Source organism: Microtus oregoni, unplaced genomic scaffold, assembly GCF_018167655.1.
Source record: "Microtus oregoni isolate MIOR12 unplaced genomic scaffold, Mior012 000036F_ref0000092, whole genome shotgun sequence".
Taxonomy (NCBI): Eukaryota; Metazoa; Chordata; class Mammalia; order Rodentia; family Cricetidae; genus Microtus; species Microtus oregoni.
The window spans coordinates 16309916-16337343 of NW_024543095.1; the positions used below are offsets into that span (position 1 = coordinate 16309916).

The window sequence follows — 27428 nt, forward strand, 5'->3', positions numbered from 1 at the left end:
TTGGGATAATGATCAAGTCCTGGGAGAGCTAGTTGTACTAGTTTATGTTTAGTCTCTGTGTGATGGGAAAGTGTAGAACTTATCTGAAGTCTTGGCTAGATAATCTGTGAGGCTGAACTATCTCAGCAGTTTTGAAATTGTTCTGGATGCTGAATTTTGAGGAAACTGCAACAGAGACATTCTGAGAGACTAGGTCACTTGGGCTACTTGACTCCATTGGTATCTGGTTCACAAGAATGGAATATGCAGTAGGCAGACGTCAGTGAAAGATTCGTTGTTGTTGTTTTATGTTTGAGCAGGTAAATGGCATCTGTGAACTTTATATTTGTTTGGACTCTATAGCCGGGCCTCAATCCATGCTATGTGAAAGGCTGGCATGTAACAAAAAGTTGTGAGGACTCTGTAGTCAACAAGATTTATCATGTCTCATCAGTCTTAGAGCTGTTCCCATGTCGAGGGATCTGCATATATGTCACACGTCCTGTAGTCTTTCTTGGTTTTTTCTATAGCCAAGATCCTCAGGAGGTCTCCCCCTGTTGAATCTGATCTCCATTAACTTTGAAGGAATCCATAGCTTTCCGTTTCCTGTGGAAACAAAAGCAAAACATCTTACCCAATGTAACATATTTTCTGACTTCCATTTTGAAGTTAAGACATTCTCTTCTTTTTGTTTTGTTTTGATTTTGTTTTTTGTTTTTTCAAGACAGTGTTTTTCTGAAGCTTTGGAGCCTATCCTGGAACTAGCTCTTGTATACCAGGCTGGCCTCGAACTCACAGAAATCCACCAGTCTCTGTCTCATGAGTGCTGGGATTCCAGGCATGTGCCCCCACCACCTGGCAAGACATTCTTAAAATATATAGGCTGAGCCGGGCAGTGGTGGCACACGCCTTTAATCCCAGCACTCAGGAGGCAGAGGCAGGAGGATCTCTGTGAGTTTGAGGCCAGCTGATCTACAAAGGGAGTTCCAGGACAGGGTCCAAAGCTACAGAGAAACCCTGTCTCGAAAAACCAAAATACACACACACACACACACACACACACACACACACACACACACACAGGCTCGTTTGATTTAGCAGTTTCCAGAATCCAATGTCTCTCAGCACTATTGTTTTTTGTTTGTTTGCATTTTAAAATTCAAAGCCAAGAAAGCACCATATAGGACCCAGACACCTTGTTGCACAAGAAGGGTGGCCCTTTGTTCTGGCTGCCTGGCTAGCTTACACCGGAAATAATCACACAGAAACTGTATTAATTAAAACACTGCTTGGCCAATAGCTCTAGCCTCCTACTGGCTAACTCTCACATCTTGATTTAACCCATTTCTATTAATCTGTGTTCACCACGAGGTCATGGCTTACCGGCAAAGATTTAGCATGTCCGACCTTGCGCCATGGCGCTCTCTCCCTCTGCTTTCTTCCTCCCAGAATTCAGTTCTGTCTTCTCTGCCTACCTAAGTTCTGCCCTATCAGGCCAAGCAGTTTCTTTATTCAACCAATGAAAGCAACACATAGACAGAAGGACCTCCTACACCAACACCTTGTATATTTCCCATCATAACATGACTTATTCTTTTCTACATTACTTTTTATTTAAAGACATTATTTTTAAACATTTTTTGTATGACTGACTATACCCATTTTCTTTCTTTTCTTCAGCACCTAAACCTATTCACACATATTGTATCTGTTTTGAGATTTCTTTGCTCTGGACCTGACTTTCCTAAGCACCTACAGTGTTCTCTGACCATGTGAGATAAATCCTAAACTCTTTGGCTAGGCTCTCTGCCATGTGGCTTTGATGGAGCTGATGGCTGGCTTTGCCTCCTTCAGGTCCGACTAATCATCCCAGCTGCACCTAACTGCCCCAGTTCTGGGAAGCTGCTGTGTCCATGCTGTGGCGGGCATTTCTCCCTAGTCTTCTGCTGCAGAGTAGTGCATGGGCTCACCTCTGTACACTGGGAGCAGCGGGCTCTGTGTATGTACCCCACACTGAGTGCTAAATGTGGCCAGTCCTTCCTGTCCTGCCAGCCAGCTCACAAATGACAACATGGAGACTTTCTAATTATGAAAGCTCGACCTTAGTTTAGGTTTGTCCCACTAGATCCCATAACTTAAATTAACCCATTTATTTTAATCCGTGTTCTGTCACGTGACTCATCACCTCATCTCTCCACATTACCCATGCTGCTTTATCTGAGACTGGCTGGTGACCCACCTTCTTCTTCCCAGAGTTCTTTCTCTGCCTGGAAGTCCCAACTATATCTCCTGCCTAGCTATTGGTCATTAACTATACCAATTAGAGCAATGTATCTTTACACAGTGTACAAATATCCTACAACACTCGCCTGTGCTTTCAAACAATTAAATCAAAGGAAGGACTTCTGGAATATATGAGAAAGTCTGAAAAGCAAGCTCATGAATTATTACATGCGCCCTGCAATTACAGATGAAGGTGGATTTGTCAGGGAGAGAAACTAAGTGTTGGACATCCTTGCATTTTGTTGTATACAAAAAATGTTTCACTCACTTCTGCTCCAGGCCCTTCCTTCAGCTCAGCTGAGGGTGCACACACTTTACACTCTCAAACAAACACCACAGACACACCCACACCCAGAAGACATCTCAGAGATCTCATCTAGAATCTTACCCTTGACAAAGCCTAACCTCATCAATAGAGGGACAACAGGTTCTTATTGATCTGGGTGGTGGTGCTGGTTGCTTGTTTAGACTAATTTTGCAGAAATCATGGGGAGAAAAAAAGCAACCAATAATGAAAGTTTTATGTGAACATCTTCTATCTTTCTGTTTCGTTTTGTTTGTTTTTTTGAGACAGGGTTTCTCTGTGTACTAGAGAGAAAGGAATTAAGGCAGAGTGCCACCATGCTCAGTGCTTATCTTTTAACCTGTATATCCCAAACACCTTATAGGCCAAATAATAAAGCAGCCAGGTAAACAAAGATATAGCCGTTGACTTTAAAATCACCCCTAGGCACCGGGTGTGATGGCACATGCCTTTAATAGCAACGCCCAGGAAGCAGGGGCAAGTGAATCTCTATGAACTCTAGGCCATCCTAATTTAAATAGAGAATTTCAGGTCACTCAGGCTACATGGTGAGACCCTGTCTCCACTCCTACTTCTGTCCCATGCCCATCCCTTAAAGAAAGAAAGAAAGAAAAATCACTCCTGAGTATGATCCCTTGTCTAGCATGTGTGAAACCCTAGGTTCAATTCACAGCACTTCAAATAAAAATAAATAAATAAAGTCACCCTGACCTGCGCTTTGCTTTTTAGTGGGTTCTCATAGAGGATCTCACCCTTTCAGCAACCTGGTTTGATTTTCTGCCCTGTCGAAACTGTGAAGACACTGAAGTTCTTTCCTCTGTGATGACTTGGCCTTCTTTTTGTTTATTTGGTTTTTTTTTTCCCCCTAAACAGGGTTTCTCTGTAGCTTTGGAACCTGTCCTGGAACTCACTCTGTAGACCAGGCTGGCCTTAGACTCACAGAGATCCACCTGCCTCTGTCTCTCAAGTGTTGGGATTAAAAATGTGCACTACCACCCCCTGCTGTCCTGGCCTTCTAGGAGCTATGGCTCCAGACATTACTGGGCTTGACACTATCTGGTATAGAACCCACCCTCATGGGGCTAGCCTTGGCTCTCTACGTCTGCGCTTGTCAGGTGTTTAATATGTGTGGATGCTTGCTCTGCCCTGCTATGCCTGGCCGCTGAGGGCACAGCTTTTTTTCTTCATTCTAATCAGTATGTGAGCTGAGGTAAAAGGCTGAGACCAGTTCTGGAGAAATGCATTTCAGAAGGAACTAAAAACAGACAAAACAAGAAGAAACAAAGCCTTTTCTGTTTGTTTGTTTGTTTGTTTGTTTTGTTTTCTGGTGCAGCAGCACTATGGGAGTGGCAGGGTCTGTGGATTTCAGACAGTTAAAACTATTTGGGTGCTAAGACTCTATGTGACCAATGTTCTGTACTTGTTAGAGGGGTCCCAAAGGGCTAAAGACAGAGAAGAAAATCACTCACATAAAGAGATGGGGTGAAGGGAGGCCCAGAGGGGAAAGGGGGCATACAACCAGAGACTGGTAAAATCTTCTGTCTGTAGCATCTAGCACATGGCGGGTACAGTTTCTAGTAATATCATTCATTTTCTTGGGTTCAGAATTCTCCCTTCTCCACTCTTTGACCTCTAAACTCAACTACAGAATCAATATTAATTGATTATGGCATATTCATTAGAATACATACAGACATGTGCAAATCAGTCAGTTCTATCTACGGTTATGTCTTGGTCCATTCCGGCCACTATAACAAAATATCAGTCAGCAGAACATTTACCTAACATGCACAACACCCGGGGTTCAATCCCCAGCACCGGGCATATACTATACTTGCAATTCTACTGGGCGATGAAGAGGTAGAAGTAGGAAGATCAGAAACTGAAGGTCACCCTTGGCTACACGGCAGGTTTGGAGCCTGTCTGGTCTTCATGAGACCTTTCCTCAAAAAAATAAAAATAAGATAAAATGTAAGCTAGATAGTTTATAAACAACAGAATCGTATTCTAAAGAGTTCTAGAAGTTAGGAAATGGAAGACCAAGACATCAGCAGTCCACGCTGGTAAGGTCGTGCTTCCTAGTTTACCTGGTGGAAGGGCAAGATGCCTCTTGGTAGCTCCCTCATAAGAGTATACCCTGGTCTACAGAGCTAGTTCCAGGACAGGCTCCAAAGCCACAGAGAAACCCTGTCTCGAAAAAAAAAAAAAAAAAAAAAACACAACAAGAGTACACCTGAACGACCAAATAGCAACCCAGAAAAACCCATCCCCCAACACTATCACATTGGTGATGAGGTTTCAACACATGAATTGGGAAGCAGGTGCCAAAACACTGAAATGGCCAATAGACAAGGCTGACTGTCCGTGGAGAAAGCCAGTGAACTGAGCCCATTCACTGAGGTAAAACCAGCGCAAGCAAACCCTGTGCAAGACTCAGCGGAAGTCCATAGGCCACCATACTGAAAGAGACATGGTGATGGCCAAGTGTGCAATGGAGGAGGAAAATGCAGGCTTATTCATTGGTGATGTGAGCCTCTAGGCTCTACACGATGTCCATACGGCCACACCCTCTGATGAGGGGTGAGTAGGCTGACATATTGCAGATACCTCTACACTGCTGCTTTCTGACCAGCCCTCAGGGACCAGGATTCAGATTCAGAGGGGAGAAGCCTAGGTGATTTTTGAGTCTTGGAGGAAAAGACGAAAAGTATTCTGGAGAAAGCTTGAATGTATGTGGAGATTGTGAGCATGCGTGGAGAGCTAGCTGGGGGCTGTCGCTCAATTCATTAGAGTAACAGATTGCTCATACCTGGCACATTCTCTAAGTAGAAAAAGGAGTAGCAAAAAAAAATGGAATGAGAATAATAATAATAGTAATGATAGTAATAAAGAATTAACTGATACCAAATGTTTTCCCCTCGGTCTCTGCTTGCCCAGTCTGACTGGTACAACTTATAATTAGTCTCTGCCTGCAGATGTGTGGTTCCAATGACTTGTGGATTAAGGAGAAACTCTAGAATTTCTCAGTACCTGACAAGTTGTAACGTGAAAGGCTACACTTAGTCCATTAAAGATTTTTCACAGTGACATTTGAGTGCAGCTTGGGAAAGACGCCACCTTGCCATTTATCATTTTCAGGGCACGGGTGTCGGGAAGGAGGTTGCTCGGAAGAACAAAGCAAAATGGATTGCATGTATGGAGGTGAGCTGGTGGATGCTGATAAATGGACTCCAGTGAATGTCAGCAAATGCCACTTGAGAAGCCATTTGCAGCTACCATAACACACCCCAAACCAACAAAGAGTCGCAAAACAGGCCAAATGAACTGGGCGGCTTGCTTCCGCATGAATAAACAATCAGGCCTCTCAGAGGTTACACCAGAAAGTTGTTCAACTTGATAGAATGGGCTTTTCAACCATCCCGACACATGTCTAGATTGCTGCCGAGGGCTGGAGACCTTCTGAGGACACCGGGGCTGTGACTGGTGGACAAGACGTAAGAGCCCCTTCAGCCCCGTGGGTGCCTTCCTTTTGCATGTGGACAGAGGAGCTGTCTCTGAGACAGGTTTTCTGGGTTCTTCTGTCCAGCATGCTGCTTTTGCAGATTCTCAGAAGCCCATCCCCTTCTAATCTAGCTCCCCTCCCAGTGTGATCCAGGTGGCTGAAGGAGGGAACAGGTGAGACCTCTCAGGAATGCAGCTCTCATTATCAAGGGATGTCTGGGTATCATCCACTCTTGGCCCATCCAGCCTTTTTGTCGCTCATACAGAAAAAGAATTTGAGTGACGGCATCAGTTTCTGTTTCATTCCTGATGATTGGCCGATACTTAGTCCTTGTGTGACTTGGGATTTCTGGAAGGTGGGTGTATGTTACCTTCAGAATTCTGCTTGGGCCCACGGGTCCCTTTCTTCCTCCTCAACTTCGCGCTTCTCCACAGATCACTGCAAGGAAGTAATTGGAAAGAAAGAAGACTGCTTACTCAGAACAACTCTCCAGGGAAATAGGACTCATTAGAATGAAGTCACAGGCCCTCTTCCTTCCCTAATCTCTGCAGACTCCTCCTTCCCCTCAACTCCTATGCACAAGGTCATCCAATACTTCCTCCTTTGTACCAAGACTCCCAGACTAGCCTGAATTGGCTGACTTTGTAAATATGCCACACACGTACTCATGCCTGCTCTGTGCCCACACACACTGAGGTCAGTTGGTCGGGCGTTGGAGAATGCAGTGGAACAGAGCCCTTCCTGGACTCTTGCTGAATGTGGCAATGGATGACTTCCCTCCTCACACGGTTACAGACCACATTCTGACCACATATTCTGAACACAGTTTATAACCGGGAAGAGATGGGCTCCGGGGAGAGCAGCTTCCCTTGGATGAACCCTGATGGTTGGTACGTGTAGGAGTGGCTGGGCTGCTGCTTCTTTCCCAGATGGTGCAGAGCTCTTCATAACCCTGCTGTTCCCTTTGAATTAGGTGCTTCCTATGGAAGGGCTTTTGCTTCGGTCCAGGAAGCTCAAAAGACATCTGTTTAAATTATTGAAATTGAATTGCTCTCAACTTGTTGACTTGCATGCTTAGTTTGGGAAGAAAGAGAGGCTTGTTTAGGGAAAAGGGAAGAATGGGGGAGGAGAAGGAAGGGGAGATGGGGTGGGGGGGAAGAGAGGTCTATGGGGGTGAAGGTGACATCCAAATGGAGGTGATACAAAGAGGAACGGTTGACGGGATATCCTGCCTAGAGCAGGATTCACTGTACAATCTGGGATCCACTTCACCCCAGTAAAATGCTTCTCTGAAGAGACAGTGCCTGCTGTGTCCCAGAGTGGGGTTCATGTGTCAGATTCAAAGACCCACTGTAGCATATAAACACATTCTGAAGAGAAATCAGGAAAAGCGTAGATATTTTTCATCTTGCCCAGATTATTCATTTTTCTACTTCCAATTTTTCAATTTGTATTTTTCTTTTTTAAGGCGTAGACTTACGTAAGACAGACGTAAGGCTAGCCTTGAACTTGCTAGGTAGCCAAGGTTGACCTTGAACTGCTGACCCTCCTGCTTCTATCTCCCAGGCATGAGAATTACAAGTATATACCACTACAGTCAGAGTGAATTTATATCTTAGAGTTCAAACTAATAAGCATCTATATCTAGAAGAGGGGGAAAATGTTCCTAATTGTTACTGTCATCCAAATCCTGCCATTGCTGGTGACAAGAGCTAGGTTAAAAAAAAAAAGTCAGTCTTCATAATTGTTTGTGTGCTTAAGGAACCAAAACAGATAAGTATCATCTCTGTCTCTCAGGTGACAAAAAACAGAGCTACTTTGAGTTCAAAGCTTTATCTGTGCTCAGTTGCTGGCCCAGCTTTCCTTGAGTTTCATCTAGAGGCCATTTCCAAAGACTGGGTTCCTGGGTTCCTTTTCTACAAACCTAACCCTTTAGCCGCTTTGCATTGAGATGTTTCAAGCAAATTGGTACCTTGTGAGGGAGGGTGTTCAAAATGCAAAACTCCTAAAACTTGCAGTGAGGGAAACAGGCCAGGCAGCGAGGGTGAGGATGTCCACCCATAGAGGACTCTGGACAAGGGCATGCATTCCCTGTATGACTGCAGCAACCAGGACTCATCAGCTGCAGACATCAGCTGCAGTCTCAAGCTGACCTCCCAGGGTGGCCTCCAGAGAAAGGAATGGGACATCGACCTTAGAAAGTGGGAGAGAGGTAAGAGAATATTAGGCTAAAAGAACAGGCAGGCTAACCCAGGGCAAAATATTCAGAAGTATTTCTAAGGCTTTTGTTTTTGTTTTGCCATTAAATCATTTACTCAATTGTTTGAATAAGCACTCGGTTTCCCTCCTTAGGTCAGATGTGATATTATGGCTTAACTGGATACCAGCTTCTTTCTACATGGTACTTCGTACCATTTAGACTCCTACTAAACCTCTAATGTCCAGTTCAAACCTCACCTCTTCCCGGAAGCCTTCTGAGATTAGACTCCTGCTTGTTCCTGGCGGGACACCTGCTGTCCTCCGCTGTACTTGTCTGTGCTCTGAAGAAGCCAGTCTATCTCTCCATCACTGCCTTGGTCTCTCCTAATCAGCTCTTTGAAATGGGATTTAAGGCTACCTAAACTGGGTTATCTTCCACACACACTGAGATTTAAGCCATTTGGGTTTAAATATATGGAAAACAGTCTTCTCGGCTGTTGGTGACATTTACATTCGGCCTAGAATAGGAAAATGTGTTGGGGGAGAAGTATAAGGGGAGCCATTTGGATTATTCGGGTAGTAGTAGGGAAGGAATCAGGAAGTGAACTTGGGTGTGGGTGTGGGTTGGGGTGAGGACTGAACTAGCTAAGCTGTTGTGTAGCTCTGGCCTTTGCTGTCCAGTGCCATCCTTCCTAGTACACTTTGGTACTCACAAAGCCATTGCTCCAACCTCTGCATCAAGTATGCTTTAGAGACCTAGGGGCTGATTTCTCGTGTAGAGAGAATGGGGTAAGAGATGAGAGGGTTTCCTTTGGTTTTGGGGTCTCCTGGCATCAAAGCAACCATGTTTCCTCAACACAGCAAGCGACTTTCACTGCTTAGGGGTCACCGGGGAAGGATGGCCACCTCACCAACCACACACCGCTGGTTTCTCTATTGGTAATAAAGGCGTAATAAGAGATTTACAAAAAAAAAAAAAATAATGGCTGCTTTTGATAATGTTCCTTTCTTTCATTCTTCATTTTGATTCCAGGACTTGGGACGTCCCTTCTCTCCTTCTGATACCTGTTGTTTTTCAGAGAGACGTCTTCATGCAAATTGTCACTCTTTTTAATGGAATGAGCGGAAGCAAGCAGAAGACTTTGTGCCCAAGCTGAATTGTGATGCAAAAGAAACCATGATTTACCTCCCTTGATAACTTGATAACTGGGGCATCTGAAAGGCTCGAACAGCTATTACTGTGTTTACGTAAAAACAAAAGCAAAAACAATAATAACAAACTTTACCTAACAGGATTCAAAACAGTCCTCTTATTTTGAATGTTACATTTCAGTTTTGTAAATGTACTTATTTTCCTGCCCAGTTAGGAGATTTTTAAAAATGTGCCTTGATTTTTTTTTTTTTAAAAAAGATGATGATCTTTGGAGCTTTTAAAAATCGCACTGGTTGGAAAGATTCTCCTCTTCATTCAGCTGCTCACGTGCATCCCCTCTCCTTGCAGAGAGCAGAACTGCCCTGCATACTCAAAAACTGTCTGTTTGCTTTTGAAATGGCACAAATCTGTAAGTGAGCATTTCTAGAATTATTATGCAGCAGAAGTAGTGGGGTTTCCTACCAAGAAAATCTACATTGAGAGAAGTACCAAAGTCTAGGGAGCATTGAAGGAAAGTTTAATATCCAAACAAAAGCAGTATTACCATCACTATCCATTCTCTCGCCTGGAGGAGAAACAATTAATGATTTGCATATGCTCATGACACAAATTAAAGACAAAAGACCCCTCAAGGGCTGTGGTTACCACGCAGATCTCAGCGTGGTGCAAGGTTTCAGCCCTGCTCTGCTCTTGCTCCAAATGAATAGCATTAAGCTCCATAACCAAAAATAGGGGTTGTGGGCCCTCTGGCCTATTCCCACTGTAGAATTCTGTTCCCCAATCAGAAATATCTCCCAGTCTCCCTGGGAGCTTCTAGGCAAACAGAATGTATAGTCCCAAGGGAAAAAATAATGTATATACTTTGCCCTTTTTATTTTAATGGCCAAACATTGTAATGCTAGCTAAATAGAAATTCTCATCTGCTAATAGGTTCCCTTAGTTTGTAATAAATAGGAATGCTAATGACGAAAATTTGGTATTTGGTATGCATTAGCTTTTGCGAGCTTTTCTTTACAGCCCTCATTGACATGCAATATGGCAAGCTTCCTTTGAAACATATTTATAAAATAACTACAGTATAATTAAACCAACAAAGCATCTTTTAGGGAAGCTTAATAGCTCAGGTTTTTTTATCTCAGTAAAAATTTTATTTTAAAAAGAAAAATAGTTATGCCTCAATCCCACTGTACATCTTATTCTGTGCATCTAATATTTCCTTTGCAGCTACAATCTGTACATATCTAATTCTTTTTGACAACCATGATTACTAATAAAGAGCTCATGAAAGATATACTTCATAGCTTCTTCAACAAGAATAATGTTTTTTTGTTAATGGAAATTGTAACATATCTTGACAGATACAGTATATAAGATGGGCTTTTTTCCCCGCTAATTGTTAATTTTGCTCTACTGAATACAGCCGATATGGCAGGTGATAATCAGAGTGGATGCTATTTTATACAGCGGGACCAAAAATATTTTAATGATATAAAAGCAATAGATAAATAAAAGAAATTATGTTTGATTTTGCTTCCCCGTGGCCGCAGTTTTGTTGTTGCTGCTGCGGCTGTGGGTTTATTTAATAGAAGAAACCATGAGCTGCAATACGCCCCCTTCTCTGCCCTTGGCCGGTTCAGAATTCCGAGTGTGCAGGGCCGGGTTGAATGCAAAATCGAGGTAGACAGGGGCTCAAGTTCGCCGAGTTTTGTGCAGTTTGTAAGCCCTACCACTCTCCCCAGAATTCCAAAGATACCAAGGCGTGGGAGTGGAGCCGCTATAGCAGACTCAGGCCGCTCTTTCGCTCCTTAAACCCCTCTCCTCTGCCCTGTAGTCTTCTCTCCCTTCTTATGAAACTCAGTCCTCGAGGCCGAGGAGCTGCCGAATCCTCTCCGCACCCCCCTGCGCAAAGAATAAACACAATTGACTCCCCTGTTATAATCTTTATTTAAAACAGTTTCCAAGGTTACAAATTGCAGTGCCTCGTATGCAACAGGTTCATCCGAAGCAGTATCATTACAGATTAACTGTAATGTGTAGGATTAAAATAAAAACATAAGGGATTAGGTAAAATGGGCGATGCTTGAGAAATAACGCCCGAGCTCATCCCCCTGCGAGTACGCAGAGAGTCTGCGAAGACGCGAAGATGCGGGGTGTTGGGATGCCGCGGCGCACGCATTCGGACCCTCGTTCCGCGAGCGGTCAGGAACTGTGGTTCTGGCAGGGCTTTTGCGGCTAGAGGCTTCTGGAACGCCAGGGAGGAGACTCTAGGCTTCCAAAACTGGGAAAGGCCAAGGGCCAGAGGACTATACAAGTGGACACCGCAGGCAGACCTGGGGGGGGGGGGGTTCCCCCGACTGAGGCAGACTGGAAGCGCCGCGCCAGGGACAAGGCTCCACTCCCTTAGGAAGCACCCAGCAAAAAGTGAGGGGGGACAGTATACCTGCAGGATGTCACTGAGTTTGTACATATGACTGACGTGACATTCAAGGCCCAAGCTTAATAGGATCCTACATGGAGTCCATCTGTTAACCTCACTGTTGTCCCTACTCCTTGCCCGTGTCCGAAACCCAGGAGCCGCCACTCAAGTTACACGCGCCCCTCTGAGCCCAGATCTTGGGCCTCCACAACCCTCTGAGGCCCTCAACCGCTCCCCGGCCACCTCCCCTCCTTTAGTCCCTTGTGCCCTCTGGCTCCAGGAAGATCCCGGAGCCCTCCAGTCCCCTCTGCTTCCTGCGGGGCCAGAACTCGCGGCGCGGCGAGGCGGAGGCTAGACTGCGGCCTGAACCGAGACGCGGCCTGGGGCGGTTGACGCAGCTTCGAGGGCTATTTGTGCGACCGGGTGGAGGGCTCCGGGCTGTAAAAACAAACAGGGCCAAGGCTCAGCGGCTTGGAGGCTGGCTGGGGCTGGAAGGAAGTGTGCAGTGTGGCTAGAGAGGGAAACAAAGCCAGCTCCCCAGCTCGGTCACCCCGCAGTGACCCCAGACCCGCCCCGCTGAGTCGCGGGGCTCCGGAGCCTTTACCCTGACCCGGTCGTGTAGCTCGGTCAGCCCACGCCAGGTGCTCCGTGGGCTCCGGGCCATCGCTGCCGCCTTGGCTGCTCCATCGTCTGCTCTCCGGCATTCACGGAGACCCAACGGGCAGCCAGGCCGGAAGGCGCGGTGGCCAGAGCAGCAGACAACGGAGCCGCACCTCTCCACGAACACCAACCGCTCAAGGCTGGGGGGAAACGGTGTAGATACCCTCAGTCAGAGAAGCAGGCGATTCTGAGGTTGACTAATAGCCACAGCAGTACCTAGCAGCCAGGGAAGAGGCGAGTGAACTCCCAAGTGGAAGAAAGTGGGCGAGCAACTTCCCCCAAGACTCCTGCTTGCAAGAGAAGGACCCTGGTTAAGGCGGCAGCGGGAAGGGGCTGCTGCAAACAGCTGTTCCTCATACATATTTCATTACACAATCAGATAATGCGTCCCACTACCTTCTCAATTATTCACAGATAAACATTTTCAAGACGTTTTGACATCTGTCTTGGTGCCTGCTATTAATTTAGTAATCACTGTAGTTAAAAATGTATGGGATTTTTTCCGTTGGAGTACCTCCTTTCTGAGCGTGAGCCCAGTGCTGGGCTGCAGCAGAGGGCCCGGGCCCTCTGGGAGTGAAGACACCTTGGGAGGTGAGACGATATCTCTAGAGCATTGACACTGTTTTGGAAAGGATTAAAGGGGTATCTGGTTATTTTAATTTATTGTTGAAGGTAATGACTGTCATATCACACACGTGCACATGCACCCAACCGGTGATATCTCCTGCCAACTTTAGACCCACAAGGGCATTTAGCCCTTTGCCCTGAGCAACGGAAATGGTTTGCTTCATCTAGGCAGCTAGAGTTTGTTGAGAAAGTGTAGGCAACCCGACAGGAACACATACACGCATGTGCATTTATGCATTGACATGTTAAGAAAATTGAGCGCTGCTCAAGAACTTAACAGTTGTCGGTGCAAGCAGAGGGCACAAACCTCCGAAGTTTCGCTCCTAGTTCTGTGTTCTAGGCAGAAGGAAAAGGGGTAAAAAAAAGAAAAATAAACGATGTCCCGCGAAGTCTGTTGAGTCTTCGGGGTTTGGAAAAAACAGTGGATCTTTGCTTGAGAGGTGAATGCTACCCTCTTGCAGCTAAAGCAACATAAACAAGTTTTTTAAATCAGAGTTTGAAAATGTTTGTAAGACTGGAAAATCAGAGTAAACACTTCCAGTTCCAACATGCTGTGGTTCCTGGTGAGAAGGGCTGCAAAGCACCCAAAGAGGAAGAAAATGTCCGAAGACAACCAATTCATTTCTTTGTGCTCTGAATCTTAGCTAGAAGGAAGACAAGTTACACTTTGGATCTGAGAGGTGATGCATTCTTGTTCGTTTCTCTCTTTTGGTCCCAGTCTCTCACTGAGGTGCACCAGCAGGTGATTCAAATGCGGGCATGAGAGAGAGAAAAATGATCTGGAGAAAAGAGCTTTGAAGAAACTGCTCTGCTGACGAAGATTAAGATTCCATGGACTCTGGGATGATTTCCACAATTTATTGTCCAAAATGCAAACAAGAACAAATTCACTAAAATGGTCAGGGAAAAGTGAAAGAACTGCTCACAAAGGGGAAGAAAGTCTCCCCTAGTCACAGCTCTCTGTCTCTTCAGGGGACAGTTAGTTACATCCCTTGCAATGTTTCCTGGAGCAGTGTTTGAGGGTCATTTCTTCTTTACAACAGGGACTCTCATTTGCTTTTTGGAGAGTGGTTATTGGGCTTGTTGGCCCAGAAGCAAGCACCCCAGCGTACACACACACCCCCTTCCTCTCCCCCCCCCCACTTCCTTGCTGTCCTTTTAAAGAAATGGTCCAAGACTTTACTCCTACTACTCTCTTGGGAGGGGGCTCAGAAAAGAAGCTTAAGAGAGCAAGTTGGAAAATGCAATATGAGGAAGTACACCACTGCTTGGAGCAGTCCCTGCCTCTTCTATAGGGAACTGGGGCGGTATTGTCCAGGACTGTTCCTCAGGAGTCAACAGGCAAAGGAGGTGAAAACAAGTCAGCACACTCATTAAGTTTACCCCCCCCCAAACCACTGTGGGAAACCCCGTTGGTAGGCTCACAGTCCAGTCCAGAGGAGCAGTGGTGGAAATGTCTCAATATCCCATAAAAGAAAATCGGTTAAATAAATAATTTAGATCACACTAGCACATTCTTTGCAGATTTTTTATATGTTTGGGATTGGGGAGGGCTATAGTTCTCTTCAGACTTCCAAAGAGAAAAGCAAAGCACGAGGGGGGGGGGTGAGCAACCAGGGCTTTTCCACATTTTGAGCTTCTTTTGAACTGAATGTTCCCATTGGAAACTAAGAGTCCTTTATCATCTACTGTGCTGTCTACCCAAGCCCTACTCCAGAGCACAATCTCCCAGGCAAAGGGTGAAAAAGACAACACTGGAGGAACTGAGTCAAAAGGAATCTGTGCCTCTTTTGGGTATCTCCAACAGAGCAGGTGGGCGAGTCTTAAGGCAGGCTCGGGGGAGATGATTCCTTGGCTCTTTCTTCAGAATGTGGCCTGAAACGTTACTTCCAAAAGATTCAACCAAGTTTCTTCCTCACAAAGGAAGACACCAGGGCTAACACACCTCCTGCAGGAAGTACTGCATTCTAGCTGAGTTTACTCTTCTTGGCCTCCTGTCCACGTGTGCCTGTGTGCCTGACTGGGGTCACTCTATGTGGGCACTGTAGCTTTTGTCTGCATCTGGACAGCTGGGTGTGTACCCATGCATTCGGTCCATGCATGCAGCCCCTTCTTTATTCCCCCAGTTCTGTTGTTAGGGTTCCTTTAATCCTCCTGAAGTGTGTTCTCACACAATCACAGTGCAAATACCTTCTTGAATTCCAGATGAAGGCGTTACTCCAGAGATCTGTGTTGGGGACAGGAGGTGGACCAGGATAGGTTCCTGACACTCGGTGGGGTGTAAGGTTGCTACGTTTCCCAGTTCCGGGGACTCTAGGCTTTTTTTTTTTTTACACCTTCCTCTATCCAAATAAGTAGTAACCTTTTTCAAGATGGAGCGACCCTCTGCCATCCCACAACACACGGATTCAGGAAGGGTGCGGTCAGCCTCTAGAACCTCCCCTGGTAGACCGTAGCTCCGAAGAGCCAAAAAACAAACAAAAACCCGAGAGGCAGGGTGATGTCTTGATTTTTTTAGACGCTAGCCGGCAGACATCCTAGCTACTTTCATCCTGAGTCACCCTGGAGAGAGCAGAAGCTCTGTAGTTCACGTCAGTGAGCTTCCAAACAAACCCTCTTAGAGTTATGGAGCGAAACTCTCCTTCCAGACAGCCCTGAAGAGCACCACTTACGTCTGCAAACTATGAGGGCCCGCCCCCTGGGCTCCTCCTCTAGCCCTCACCCTAACTTTAAGCGCCCAGCAGGAGGGTCAGAACTGGAGTCACTTTCTCCCCTAGGCACTAGGAACCAAGCCACTTTTCAGGGTCCCTAGAGGGACCTAAGGGCCTGGACTGCAGAGGCCAGAGTATTGAAAGCAATGATCACGGGTTTCTAAACAACCTAAGCGATATATTCCTCCACTGACTTCTCTCTAGGGCCTGGGTGACTGGTGTTCTCACCCGCCAGCAAGAGAGCAAACATGGGGAGTGCACCGTGAAGGGTGTTCTCTTGAGATTGGAAGCGGCTTCAAGGAATCTTCTAGATGTGATTTTTCTGTGATTGAAGCTGACTTGCGATTAACTTCAGGTAGCATATAGTTCTGCTGTGGGCCTGTGAGTTTTTCCTACGTGCTTACATTGAGTGAGGTTACTTATCTTCACCTCACCGCCCCCGCCCCCCAGGCAGCTTTTATGGCCGAGTAAAAGGGCCAGCGCTTCCCCCCCACCCCACACCAGATATGTAAAGCCGAAGTTCTTAATGCTCACTCCAAAGATCTGTTTCAACCGTCCAAGCTATATATATATATATATATATATATATATATATATATATATATATATATTTGCCCTTGCAGGGTCAGAAGGAAAACCCTATGCAGGAAAAGAAGATCCCGATTAACCACCCTATACCCATGGCAGGGAGGAGTTCTAACCTCTACACACTGGATCTTCGGACCTTGCCACCTCACTCCCAACCCAATCTGTTATTTGGATTAGTGGCGGTGGGGTGGGAGGGCTAGAGAGGGAGTTGTGTTGACACAGGATGGAGGTGCAGATGAAAAAGAGGACAGGAAGAAGCGAGACTGGATGAAGATGTGCAGATGATGGGCGAGAATGAAGTGGAGATGGATATGGGGTTGCATCGCAGGGCATCAACTATTCACCCTTCTGTGGAGAGGTGCGTCTGGCTGCTCCGTTATTTCCCCCCAAATAAAGCTAATGATGTAGTAATTTAGGAGGGGTGAGGGGCTGGGCAAAAGGAGGGAGGGGAGAGGATGGGGGAACGCGCGCCCCAAGAGCGAAAGCAAACAGCTAGCTCTAGAGGCGCTGCGGCAGTTCAGGCTTCCCAACAGGTTAGCTAGCCCAGGATCCACCCGGTATTTCGCAGGAAGGGGGGGGGGGTGAGATAGCTTGTGGAGGGGAGATCTTTCCTGGAGGACAGAGGGAGGGAGAGAAAGAGAGATAGCGAGAGTGCGCGCGCAGAGCCTTTTGAAAGGACTTACACTTCCTAATGAATATTTATCCGCCGCTGCTACACGCTCCCGGCTTCTCTTACCTTTCCGCAGGTAAGATCCTCCCTGCTCCCCTACCCTGGGGGGGGGGGGGGATGTCATCCCGACTCCCTAGACTCGGGTTTGGGTGGTCAGTCTTTGGGCTGGCGGGGTGAGGTATGGGGTGTGGGGTAGGGTGGCTTCGCCATGTGCGATGGACCCCGCACGATCAACAGAGTGTGGGGGCTACCTGTGTGGAATGAGAGAGGGAGAAAGAGAGATGGAGAGAGAGGGAGGAGAGAGAGAGAGAGAGAGAGAGAGAGAGAGAGAGAGATTGTGCGCCCCCGAGCGCGCATCTGCTCAAGGCGCGAACTAAGGACATTTTCGGACTTTTCTCTCGGAAGCCCTGGATCTTTTGCCTTTGCCTTTCTTTGGATTTCCTCCCCACCTCCCCTTGGTCTCGTCTACCTCCTCCTCCATGCCCTTGGTTGCAGAACCGCTCATCTGCCCGGCTTTGTGCTGCTGGAACGCACCCCTCCAGGCAGGCTCTCGCATCTCTCACAAAGAGGATAAAGAGCTCTTTTTCTGCTGTATCCCCAATCCCGAGACCGCTGGTCAAGGGATCCCTCGACCCCTTTCCTGCAGGTCTACTCTTGAGATTCTGCCGCGCGCTCTGCCTCTTTCCCCCTCTTGGGGCGCAGAGGCTCATTGCAAGGAGATGAGAGATGACGGTCGATGACTGGGACTCCCGGGTACCGGGTTGAACTTCACAAGGGGTCTACTAACCAGGAACTGAGAGTCAGAACCGCCCCCCCCCATGGTAGGCCGCTAGTACCCCCCACCCCCGCCAAGGCTGGCGGGAGGAGCACAGCGAACTCGGACCCGCCTAGGGGGAAAGAGGGAGGGGGAAAGGAAAGGGGTCGGGGAGGAGTTGATTATTTATACAGAATTCTTTAAACAAACTTACCCAGCCACCTGTTGAGAATCAGTCTGGGGTCTGCCAGCTCCGGATCTGCTTTAGGTGGACACACAAAAACAAAAGCCAAGTTGGGAAAATAAATTTCTTTGGCCATGTTAGGCGAGGCAGGTTAGGCTCACAGCCCTGCGCTAGGGTCGCAAGGTTGTAAGATCCAAGAGGGGACCTGCCTAGAAGACCCAGGACTCAGCGTCCGTTCCCAGTCCCGCGCCTCCTCAGCTCAGAGGCCAAGGTACTGAGCCCGTGAACTCAGCGCTCAGAGCTCAGCACCCTCAGTTCAGCTTAAGCCGGGGCAGGCCTTCTAAGCCCTGCTCAGAAGTCAAGAGCAGCAGCGCCGCCGCTCCTCGCAGCCTTTCATGCTGCAGCCGCTTCTTATTCTTGTGTCTCGGCCTCTCTGGGATCCCCAGGACAAAGACCCCAGAACCCGACCGCTCCCTTCCCGCTAAATCCCCTTCGGGGTCAGTGCGTTACCAGCACAGGGCCGCACGCCTCTCCTGCTAGCCGTGTGGCTCTTAAAGAGCCCCACACCCCTCCGCCCCGCGCGCTCCGCCGACCCCCGTCACCCCTCCCCTCTCCTCCGTATCTAGCCCCCCACGCCGACGCCTGAGGTCCCTGCTGCCCCGACCCAATGCCCGCGGACTCTAACCCCCCCCCCTTCGCCTCCTCCCCTGAGCAGCCGGTGGAGCTGCGAACTGAATTCTACCCTTCGTTTTAGGTCTCCCTTCACTCCAAGAGCACCCACCCCTGCTTTTGCCCTATGAATGGATCATGACCTGGGCACTACCTTTGCCCAGCTCAGAGATGATCAACGGATGTCTGCCGGGGCTTGGTTTAGGGGGTCGTGGAATGGAAAAGGGGCTGGGCACGGCAGTGGGGCTGAATGGAAGGAGGAATGGGAGGAGGGGCTGGTCAGATAGACAGACTCTGCTACCCTAGACCCACGTTGGTCTCCAGCAGTTGTTGAAAGCTGGCCTTGAATGGGGTCCCGGGGTCAGCATCTCACTCTGCCCAGTGGATGCAGAGGAAGTGTTGTGAGCATACGCATACGGAGACTAGAGCGTCCAGAAGGTCCCGAGTGGAGAACTGAGAGTTCCCGGCTCCCAAGCCTTGTTTAAGGATCCAAGAAGGAGACCTTGAGTTCCAAATGTCCAGGGAAAAGGGCGACGGAGGAGAGAGGGGGCAGGGGAAAAGTCAATTCTTTTCGAGGAATAAAGTACAATTTCTAAAGATCTTATATTAACTAGTCAACCATGTCCCTTGGGCCAAGAAGAGAGGAAAAGGAGGAGATAGTGGCTGTCTCCACTCCCTTTCTTCCAGAATTTCCCCTCTTTTCTCCTCCAGGATTGTATTGGGCCCAGTCTGGCTCAAGGAGAGTGGCCTTGCCTGGGGTACCTTCTTTACCTTCTTCAGGCCTCTCCAGGGCTAGAAACATGACTGAAGCGAGATCAGGAAAAAGGTACTCTGAAGGCAAGTGTGAACCATCAAGTCGGGCTGTGGTGCCTAGGTTTCCTCAGAGGCGGCAGGTTACTTCATTTCACTGGTGGCGCTCAGTGGAGGTGGCAGTGGTGACGGTTTGGGGTTCTGAACCTGCCCACCCTTTCTCAAATACAGGCCCGGGGTTCTAGTTGTCGGAAGATTGGTGGAAAGAAGTGTGAGGCCTCTCGAGGAGGTGAGACCAAAGGAATCCGAGGAAGGGAGGTGGAAAGCAGACCCTCCCCTGTGTATCTGCCCTTCCGCCAGACCAACACTACTCCAGACATGCCTATAAGGAACTGGGGTGGCTAATTGATTTACAGCTGGCCCTGTGGGGAAAAATTTGTGGAATACACGGAGGAGCTCGATCCAAAAGCTGTAAAACCCACCTCCTTACTTCCCCATACACATAACCACTGTAGCTCTCATCCCCCAGAGTCTAGCTCCTTTCTCCTAGGGCTAGATTACTATGCAGCCTGCTAGACTGGGTTTGTGCCCACCCTCCTGGGCCTGGCGGTGGGAGGTGTTCAGGTCCTAGACAGAGCCAAACCTCTCTTGTTTGAGGATGTGGGGGGTGAAAGGGCCTTTAGCGGGCGGCGGTGCGCGCTGCCGGCCCCAGAGGCCGCCTTTGAGCCGTCGGGGCGGCTTCATTAAGCAGCGCTAACAAGGCGTACAAATGCCGGGCCCAGCAGCTTTCTTGCAATGTTGGGGCCTTAGCAGGGCGCCAGGCTAATGAGGGTCACTCAAAGGGGCTGATCAAATATTCAAATTTCCCCTCGCGCCGGGAACTTTTATGCACAGGGAAAGTTGAGGCAACTGAGCTGTGTTTACTGTCCTGAGCGACAATTGCTTGAAGCCTGGGTCCCCGGAGGCTAAGGAAGGGAGGGAAGCTGAGAGGAGGGAGCAGTTGTTGTTGTTGTTGTTGTTGTTCAAAGGAAAGTAATCGGGGGTCCTTGAAGAGGCCTCCCCGCCAGAGTACTGCGCTCCCCTGCGCCCTCCCTGGCGGCCTGCGCCAAGCTCCTTCGTTTGCAGCTTGCGGGGAGGCCCAGACCACCCGCTACCCAGCAATCTCCGTCTTCCAATGCCCTACAGCCCGGAAGAGGCGTTGCCCCCCCCAGGACCAACCTTCCTGACCATTTGGGTTGCCAGTTCCGGGTTGAGCAAGGGTGTAGCTATCCCAGGCCCTCTGCAGCGCGCTCACCCGCAGACCTGCGAAACCCTTGGCAAACCAAATAAGGAGGGAGTGGGGTTCCTGCAAAATCCCCAGATTAGACTGAGACTTTCTACGTTTGTAGAAAAGTGCCTGGCAGAGCACCACACAGCACTCCCGGATTCAAATGCCCTCATTTCTTCCGGCCCAGTCACTGAACTCTGACTCCAAGATTCGGTTGCCAGGGTTGACGGTGATAGCAGTTTTCTCTGAGCAGGTGACCTCCATAGGTACCGAAGCCGCAGATCCACCAAGTCCCAGTTTCTTGAGTCTCAGAGAGAGAGAGAGAGAGAGAGAGAGAGAGAGAGAGAGAGAGACTACAGGCTAATTCACCAAGGTCTTGCAGCTCTGAGAGTATTGGGATGCAGGCGATTCTTAGCGTCCCACCTACTCGGGAAGAGTCCTGCGCTCTTCCTAGATCTCCTATTACCCACTTCAGACTATCGAAGAAGGCAGCCTGGGTCCTTTGCACCAACCGCTCTCCCGAGTTGCTCAGTGCATGGGAATTTGGAAAAACTCTAGACGTCCACAGCACCTCCACTCACGCAGCCACGCAAACCTTTTAGATCAAGACCCTGCGGATCACCAGAAGCACCGGGGACCATCCGCCCCGCCTCCCTGAACAGCTCTCAGGACTCTCAACTTACCGGGTTTGGAAGCAGCGTAGCGCTTCCGGCCTAAGCCGGAGAAACGCTGGCGGCGGAGTGGCCAGGAGGTGGGCTCAGAGGGCGGCGCAGAGCCCAGTTCTGCTCGCTCACAGGCCCTCAGACAGTCCCGGGCTGCTGCAGGCCCGGGCGGGGTAGGATCGCACTCAGAGCTGTTCGCCTTGCCTGCGCCCTCCTCTCGGCTAAGCGCTCGAACGGCGCGGCTGCCACCGAACTGCCAAACCCAGTCGGCCCGCGGCCCGCGAGCGACCAGGCTGTGGCTGGAGTGCAGGGCTTTTCCGGAGCAGAGTCTGCAATCTCTTTGCCTTAATTCTTCCTGAGTGGCAAAGGTTTTCGATTTCAGCGCTTTCGGCACAGCCCGCGGCACCTGCCCAGCCTCCCTCCAGGCCTGGGTTTCCCCCCCACTCGGAGGCGGGGGTTGCGGGGATTGGGAGGGACTGGCCGGGTTCGCCCGCCCGCCTGGCGCCTGGGTCCCCGGCTCCAGGGGATGCAGTTTCGGGGTCACGAGCTGCTTTCAAAAAGTTGAACACAATATTCGGAAACCCACCCGTAGGAATTCTCCCCCCCCCACACGCGGCACAATACCCACTCCCCTCCCCCTTTTCATTCCTTCCTCCCCCGCTTCCTCCTCCTGCCCCTTCTCCCTCCCACCTTTCAGCCTATAATCCTTCCCCTACAAGAGAAAGGGGTCGGGAAGAAAAGACGAAGTGTCTGTTTTTGTGTCCCAACCTTTGGACTCTTTCTGGGCCCCGCAATGAGCGACCGCCCAGAGCCTCCCAGCTGAGCGGAAAAGGACTCCAGGTCCACAGGAAAATGTATGGAGAGACAGATCGCCAAAGTGGAGTTCGACGGATCCCATCTTTTAGGGGAAGCGTTCTTCCACCCTAGTCAGTGAGTTTAGGTTCCCCCACATGCCTCCAGCTAGACAGTTGTATAGTCCCCTAGTCCAACCCAAGCACTCTGTGTTACCCTTAACCGGGCTTGCCCTTTAAAACCTGGCGCTGCTGGATCAAGGCCTAAGAAAGACCTGAGCTTGAGAGTTAAGGCCTGCGACCATTTTAGCTCCAGGCTCCAGTTAGGTTCACATTTAAATTCTCCCACAATCTCTTTTTCACTCCTCCCTCATTGAGATCTCCCGAGTGGTGAGTACCCGGCGCCGCGCCCCCAGATCTGCATCGGAATGTAGAAAAGATCTTTTTTTTAAAAAAAGTTTTGAATTCCTCAATGATTTTTCTTCTGGAAAGGCAGCTTAGGATAATTATTTCAGCTTTATTGAGAGCAGATTAGTTGAAGTCTGGGCGCTGCGTTTCAATACGCGTTGTACATGGGCCGACAATGTGGGCTTTGTTGGCTACTGTGTGTGAATCCATTCAACATATACACTTTTTAACACCAAACCGAATCCTGTCTAAATATACACAGTGCGTAGGGAAAGATGTCTCTGACCCGGACAAATCTGCGTAAATCACACTTCCATAGTTACAGAAACCTGACAAAGGGAGGCTGGCCTCAAGATGCAGATTACAACTTCTTACAAGCAACATACCTAAGAATAAATGCCCGTGGCTGGCTTGGGGGCTGTGGTCGCCTGCAGGCAAGGAAGGCCATCTGCGTTCTTTGGAAGAGAGGCAGTCTGTTTCAGGGTTGTGATACTACCTTACCTATGGAGAAATTAGACTTTTATTGTTTATTGCCATAGTTATTTACACTATGAACAAACGAGGAACTTTCAGGCCTTGGGTGTTTCCCCAGGGTGCCCTCTACAGTTTCAGCATCTTTCAGAGGGTGCTGGGAAGGCTCAGTGGTTGTGCCCATGGATGTAGGAAAAGTAGGCATCCTCCAGACTCCCCATGGTCCAGAGAGTCCCTAGGCTTCTGGGTTCTTGTTGCTGCTCTCCAACTGTGGGAGGCAGCTGAAGTCTGGGGGTGGAGAAACAAACAATGGGGTTGCTTTTGGAGAAGGAGAAAGTGCTTTAAAATACACGGGGATGAAAAAATTCACTGATTCTTGTCTGGTCGCAAAGAGCTACGTAGTTTAGCATGGAAGGAAGTGGGAAAAAAATGGAGTTCAGTGGCACTGGCCAGGGAAGCCCTCACAGGTCCCGGGTTCACCTCCTGGGTCCCAGATGCTGTCTCCCAAATCTAAGGTCATCCAGCCGCGTCCTGGGGTGAGAGTGCAATAGGCCTCCCGATCTCCTCTCTTCTTTCTTCTTGACCACTGTTAGGGGGCAGGTTGACAGAAAGTCGTAACTGAGATACCATGTGCAAACCTGGCCGGGCCACCTGGTCCTTTGCCTCTCCACAGACAAGCAGCCTGGTGCTCCTGAGGCTGGGAGCCCCTTCCCTTCCTGAAACACTCCCCGCAACTAATTGCTTGTCTCATTCCTTTTCGAATTTTTGGATCAACTTCTTTGAGCAGGAGGGAGGGAGGGAGGAGGGAGAGAGGGAGGGAGGGAGAGAGAGAGAGAGAGAGAGAGAGAGAGAGGATATTAAGAGTTGCAAAGATTTTTTTTTTTTAAATTCTGTTTCGCCTTCTTCTCCCTCCCCCCCCCCCTCCGGCTAAGTGGTAAAACCGTCCTTACGTTCTCGGTATTGATTGGCAGGGCTGACAGTGATTGGCAGTGGTTGCCGTGGCAACGCCACAACGACACGCCGCAGACCAATAGAAAAGCGAAACAAAATGTTTCAATGCTGCACTCACTGTGGATTTAGGGGAGATATTATGAGGCTGTTGTCATTAGGGCGATTGCTGTGGAATCGCTGAATCTTGACTCGGCGGTGGTTGGCTCTCGCTCTCCTCTCATTCTCCTCTCGCTCTCCTCTCTCTCCCTCTCCCTCTCTGCCTCGGGTTCTCTCTCTGCGCGCGCGCACCGGGCCGCTCTCCTTCCTCCCTCTCTATGTGGCTGCGCGGGTGTGTGTGTATGTGGATGTGTGTGGGGTGTGGGTGTCCCTTACGTCCTTCCTCCTCCCCCTCCTTCTCCTTCTGCTCCCCCCTCCTTTCCATCTCCTCCTCCCCCCTCTCCTCTCCCTCCTCCTGGTCCTCATCGCCCCTCTCCTCCTCTTCCTCCCCTCTCTCTTCCTCTCCCTGAATTTTCTCCTCTCCTCTCAGGTCAGTCCATGGTATTCCGCTCCCCCCTAGACCTCTATTCCTCCCACTTCTTGTTGCCAAACTTCGCCGATTCTCACCACTGCTCCCTACTTCTGGCGAGTAGCGGCGGCGGGAGCGTTGCGGGCAGCGGCGGCGGCGGCGAGGGAGGAGGCGGCGGCGGCGGGAACCGTGCGGGAGGCGGCGGTGCTGGCGGAGCAGGCGGCAGCGGCGGCGGCGGCTCCAGGGCCCCCCCGGAAGAGTTGTCCATGTTCCAGCTGCCCACCCTCAACTTCTCGCCGGAGCAGGTGGCCAGCGTCTGTGAGACGCTGGAGGAGACGGGCGACATCGAGCGGCTGGGCCGCTTCCTCTGGTCGCTGCCCGTGGCCCCTGGGGCGTGCGAGGCCATCAACAAACACGAGTCGATCCTGCGCGCGCGTGCCGTTGTTGCCTTCCACACCGGCAACTTCCGCGACCTGTACCACATCCTGGAGAACCACAAGTTCACCAAGGAGTCTCACGGCAAGCTACAAGCCATGTGGCTCGAGGCGCACTACCAGGAGGCCGAGAAGCTGCGCGGCCGCCCGCTTGGCCCGGTGGACAAGTACCGCGTGCGCAAGAAGTTCCCGCTGCCGCGCACCATCTGGGATGGCGAGCAGAAGACTCATTGCTTCAAGGAGCGGACTCGGAGCCTGCTGCGGGAGTGGTACCTGCAGGATCCCTACCCCAACCCCAGCAAGAAACGCGAACTGGCGCAGGCCACCGGCCTCACTCCCACACAAGTAGGCAACTGGTTTAAGAATCGGCGACAGCGCGACCGCGCCGCGGCGGCCAAGAACAGGTCAGTGGCGGGGATCGCGACTGGGCCACAGCCTCCGGGGCTGGGGAAGGGGAGACGGGTTGAAATGCAGGCTATCCTGGCATAGTAGGGGCGGCTGACCCAGAGCTGGAGGAGCCGGGTCTCTCTGGGTAGTTGGAGAAAGTTTTTGGTTGCCCCGGAACTGGGGAGGATAGGGTTATAGGCTACTTTGCCCAAGAGGGGCTTTTATCAGGGCCAGAACTGTCTCTGAGAGCTTCTAGTGTCCTCAACCCGTGGTGCCGGTCTTGGAAGCCCTAGTCCCCTGGCAAATTTTCTCAACCCTGGCCCCAACTAGAAGGCTGGGAGGAAACCAAAACTCTATTTGCTGTCTGATTATATCCATGCATGGCAAAACAAGGGTTGGGAGCCTTAGAGATGTCCAGAAGCGATAAAGAGGGGCAAGTGGACAAGGGTTCCTGCCACAAAGGGAAGGCCTGTGACCACCATCCAGCGAGTTTCCTTACGAACCCTGAACAGGAGAGGCAGACTGGGTGCGAAGAGGCCTAGTGTGTTTTAATTAATGTGTTCACACAAGGGTGTCCAATCCTGGTGTTCCTCAAGCATTAAATATCTCTATGTTCTCTAAGGAGCGTCCATCCCTTTGGTCCACTTAGTTGGGTAGCAACTGCCAGCAGGTGCAGCTCTGTTTCAAGCAAGTTGGTTACAAAGTCACAAAGTAGTTTTGGTTCTTGTGAATCCTTAAAGCTGAGTTGGGAGAAGTATGTAGAAAAAGGAGAGGGGCTAGAGAAATTGAGTCCAAGGGGAAGGGAAAAGAAGGGGGGCTCGGGTGAGCGAAAGCTCTCATACAGAGCCTCGATCTGCTCCGCTTCAAAGGCACTAGGCCTGGGAAGGAGCAGGAGCCTCAGCTCCCGACAGCTGCTGGTGGCTGGAGTACCTGGTGAATGTGTGTTTAGGTGGTTCAAGCCTGAAGCCACTTCCCTCTCACCTCTGCCTGTGGAGGCCACTTTTCGCCAGATGAGGGGAGCACCCAGGACCAGGAAAAGGCTTCCTTGTGGGGAGACACTAGGTTCAGGCAACTGCTTTTTTGCCTGAAAAAAGAGACAGTCTATCCTTCCCTCCTGCTTTCTCTTTCTTCCTTTTTCTTGCTTCTCTCTCTTACTCTCATCTTTTAACCCCCACCTTCCCTATTTTCTCATCCCCGGATCCTGCGCTCCCCGCGTAGGGACTCAGAAAGTAAAACGGTGGGTACTCTTGGGAGAACCCCACCACCACCTCCCGCAGCAATGGATTATGTTTGGGAAGGCCGTGGCAGGAGGCTGTATGGAATTTTTAGGTCTCCTTGCAGTCGGCCCAGTTACTAGAGCCTCCGAGGTTGAGGAAGAAGAGCGAAGCTCTTTCCCCACCGTCTGCTAATCCAGGGCTCAGCGTCCCTTACTGATCGCTCAAGTCTCCGCAGGCGGCTGGCTTGGGGTTCAACCCCTGCTCTAAGGCCGTCCCCATCTGGAACACTTCCCTAAGCCAAAGGAACTTGCAGCCGGGACTGGAGTTAGGAAGACCCTGCGGTACTCAGGGAGCAAGCAGCTGGGTGCACGGAAGACACAAAGCGCAGTCGGGGGCGGTGGCTAGGGGCATGCGACGCGGGAGGCCGCGGAGGTAGGGGGGTGCGGGCCCAGCCGGGCCAGTCACCCCGCGGTGCCAGTGAGGGGAGCAGGGTGGCGGGCCATTGAGTCAGGGCGGGCTCCGCTCTCTCTTTCTCGCAGGCTCCAGCACCAGGCCATCGGACCGAGCGGCATGCGCTCGCTGACCGAGCCCGGCTGCCCCACGCACGGCTCGGCAGAGTCGCCGTCCACGGCGGCCAGCCCCACCACCAGTGTGTCCAGCCTGACGGAGCGTGCGGACACCGGCACTTCCATCCTCTCGGTAACCTCCAGCGACTCGGAATGTGATGTATGATAGCCAAGGCCGCCCTCCTCCTCCTTTCCCTCCTCCCCCTCCACCATCCCCTCCTCCTCCTAGCCCGGCTCCTTTTCCTTCTGGTCCATCCATAGAACAAACCGAAATCAGGACACGCGCGCTCGCGCGCGCGCGTACACACACACACACACAC

General features: G+C 50.2%; 1 protein-coding gene and 1 long non-coding RNA gene across 3 annotated transcripts; one reads left to right on the forward strand and one right to left on the reverse strand.

Annotated features, from left to right (window-relative positions):
- LOC121432972 lies at positions 1-18114 on the reverse strand. The gene is made up of 4 exons (XR_005972259.1): positions 18061-18114; positions 8041-8261; positions 6439-6506; positions 1-585 (listed from the first exon to the last, which is right to left on the reverse strand). It is a non-coding gene; the product is annotated as an uncharacterized LOC121432972 (long non-coding RNA).
- On the forward strand, positions 16674-27428 carry Six3 (SIX homeobox 3). Of its 2 annotated transcripts, none has more exons than XM_041631178.1 (3): positions 16674-16780; positions 24526-25342; positions 27082-27428. In XM_041631178.1, exons 1-3 carry the CDS (start codon positions 16717-16719, stop codon positions 27272-27274), a joined length of 1074 nt encoding a protein of 357 aa, XP_041487112.1. In that variant the 5' UTR covers positions 16674-16716; the 3' UTR covers positions 27275-27428. The 2 variants fall into 2 exon arrangements, with proteins under 2 accessions (XP_041487112.1, XP_041487113.1); XM_041631179.1 differs by lacking the exon at positions 16674-16780 and adding an exon at positions 17060-17168.

Bases quoted from the DNA above. Each gene is read 5' to 3' on its own strand.
- Six3 (XM_041631178.1), top strand. From the start codon at position 16,717: ATGAAGTGGAGATGGATATGGGGTTGCATCGCAGGGCATCAACTATTC. The intron at 16,781-24,525 runs GTGCGTCTGGCT...CTCTCCTCTCAG, and splicing joins ATTCACCCTTCTGTGGAGAG to GTCAGTCCATGGTATTCCGC. The intron at 25,343-27,081 runs GTCAGTGGCGGG...TCTTTCTCGCAG, and splicing joins GCCGCGGCGGCCAAGAACAG to GCTCCAGCACCAGGCCATCG.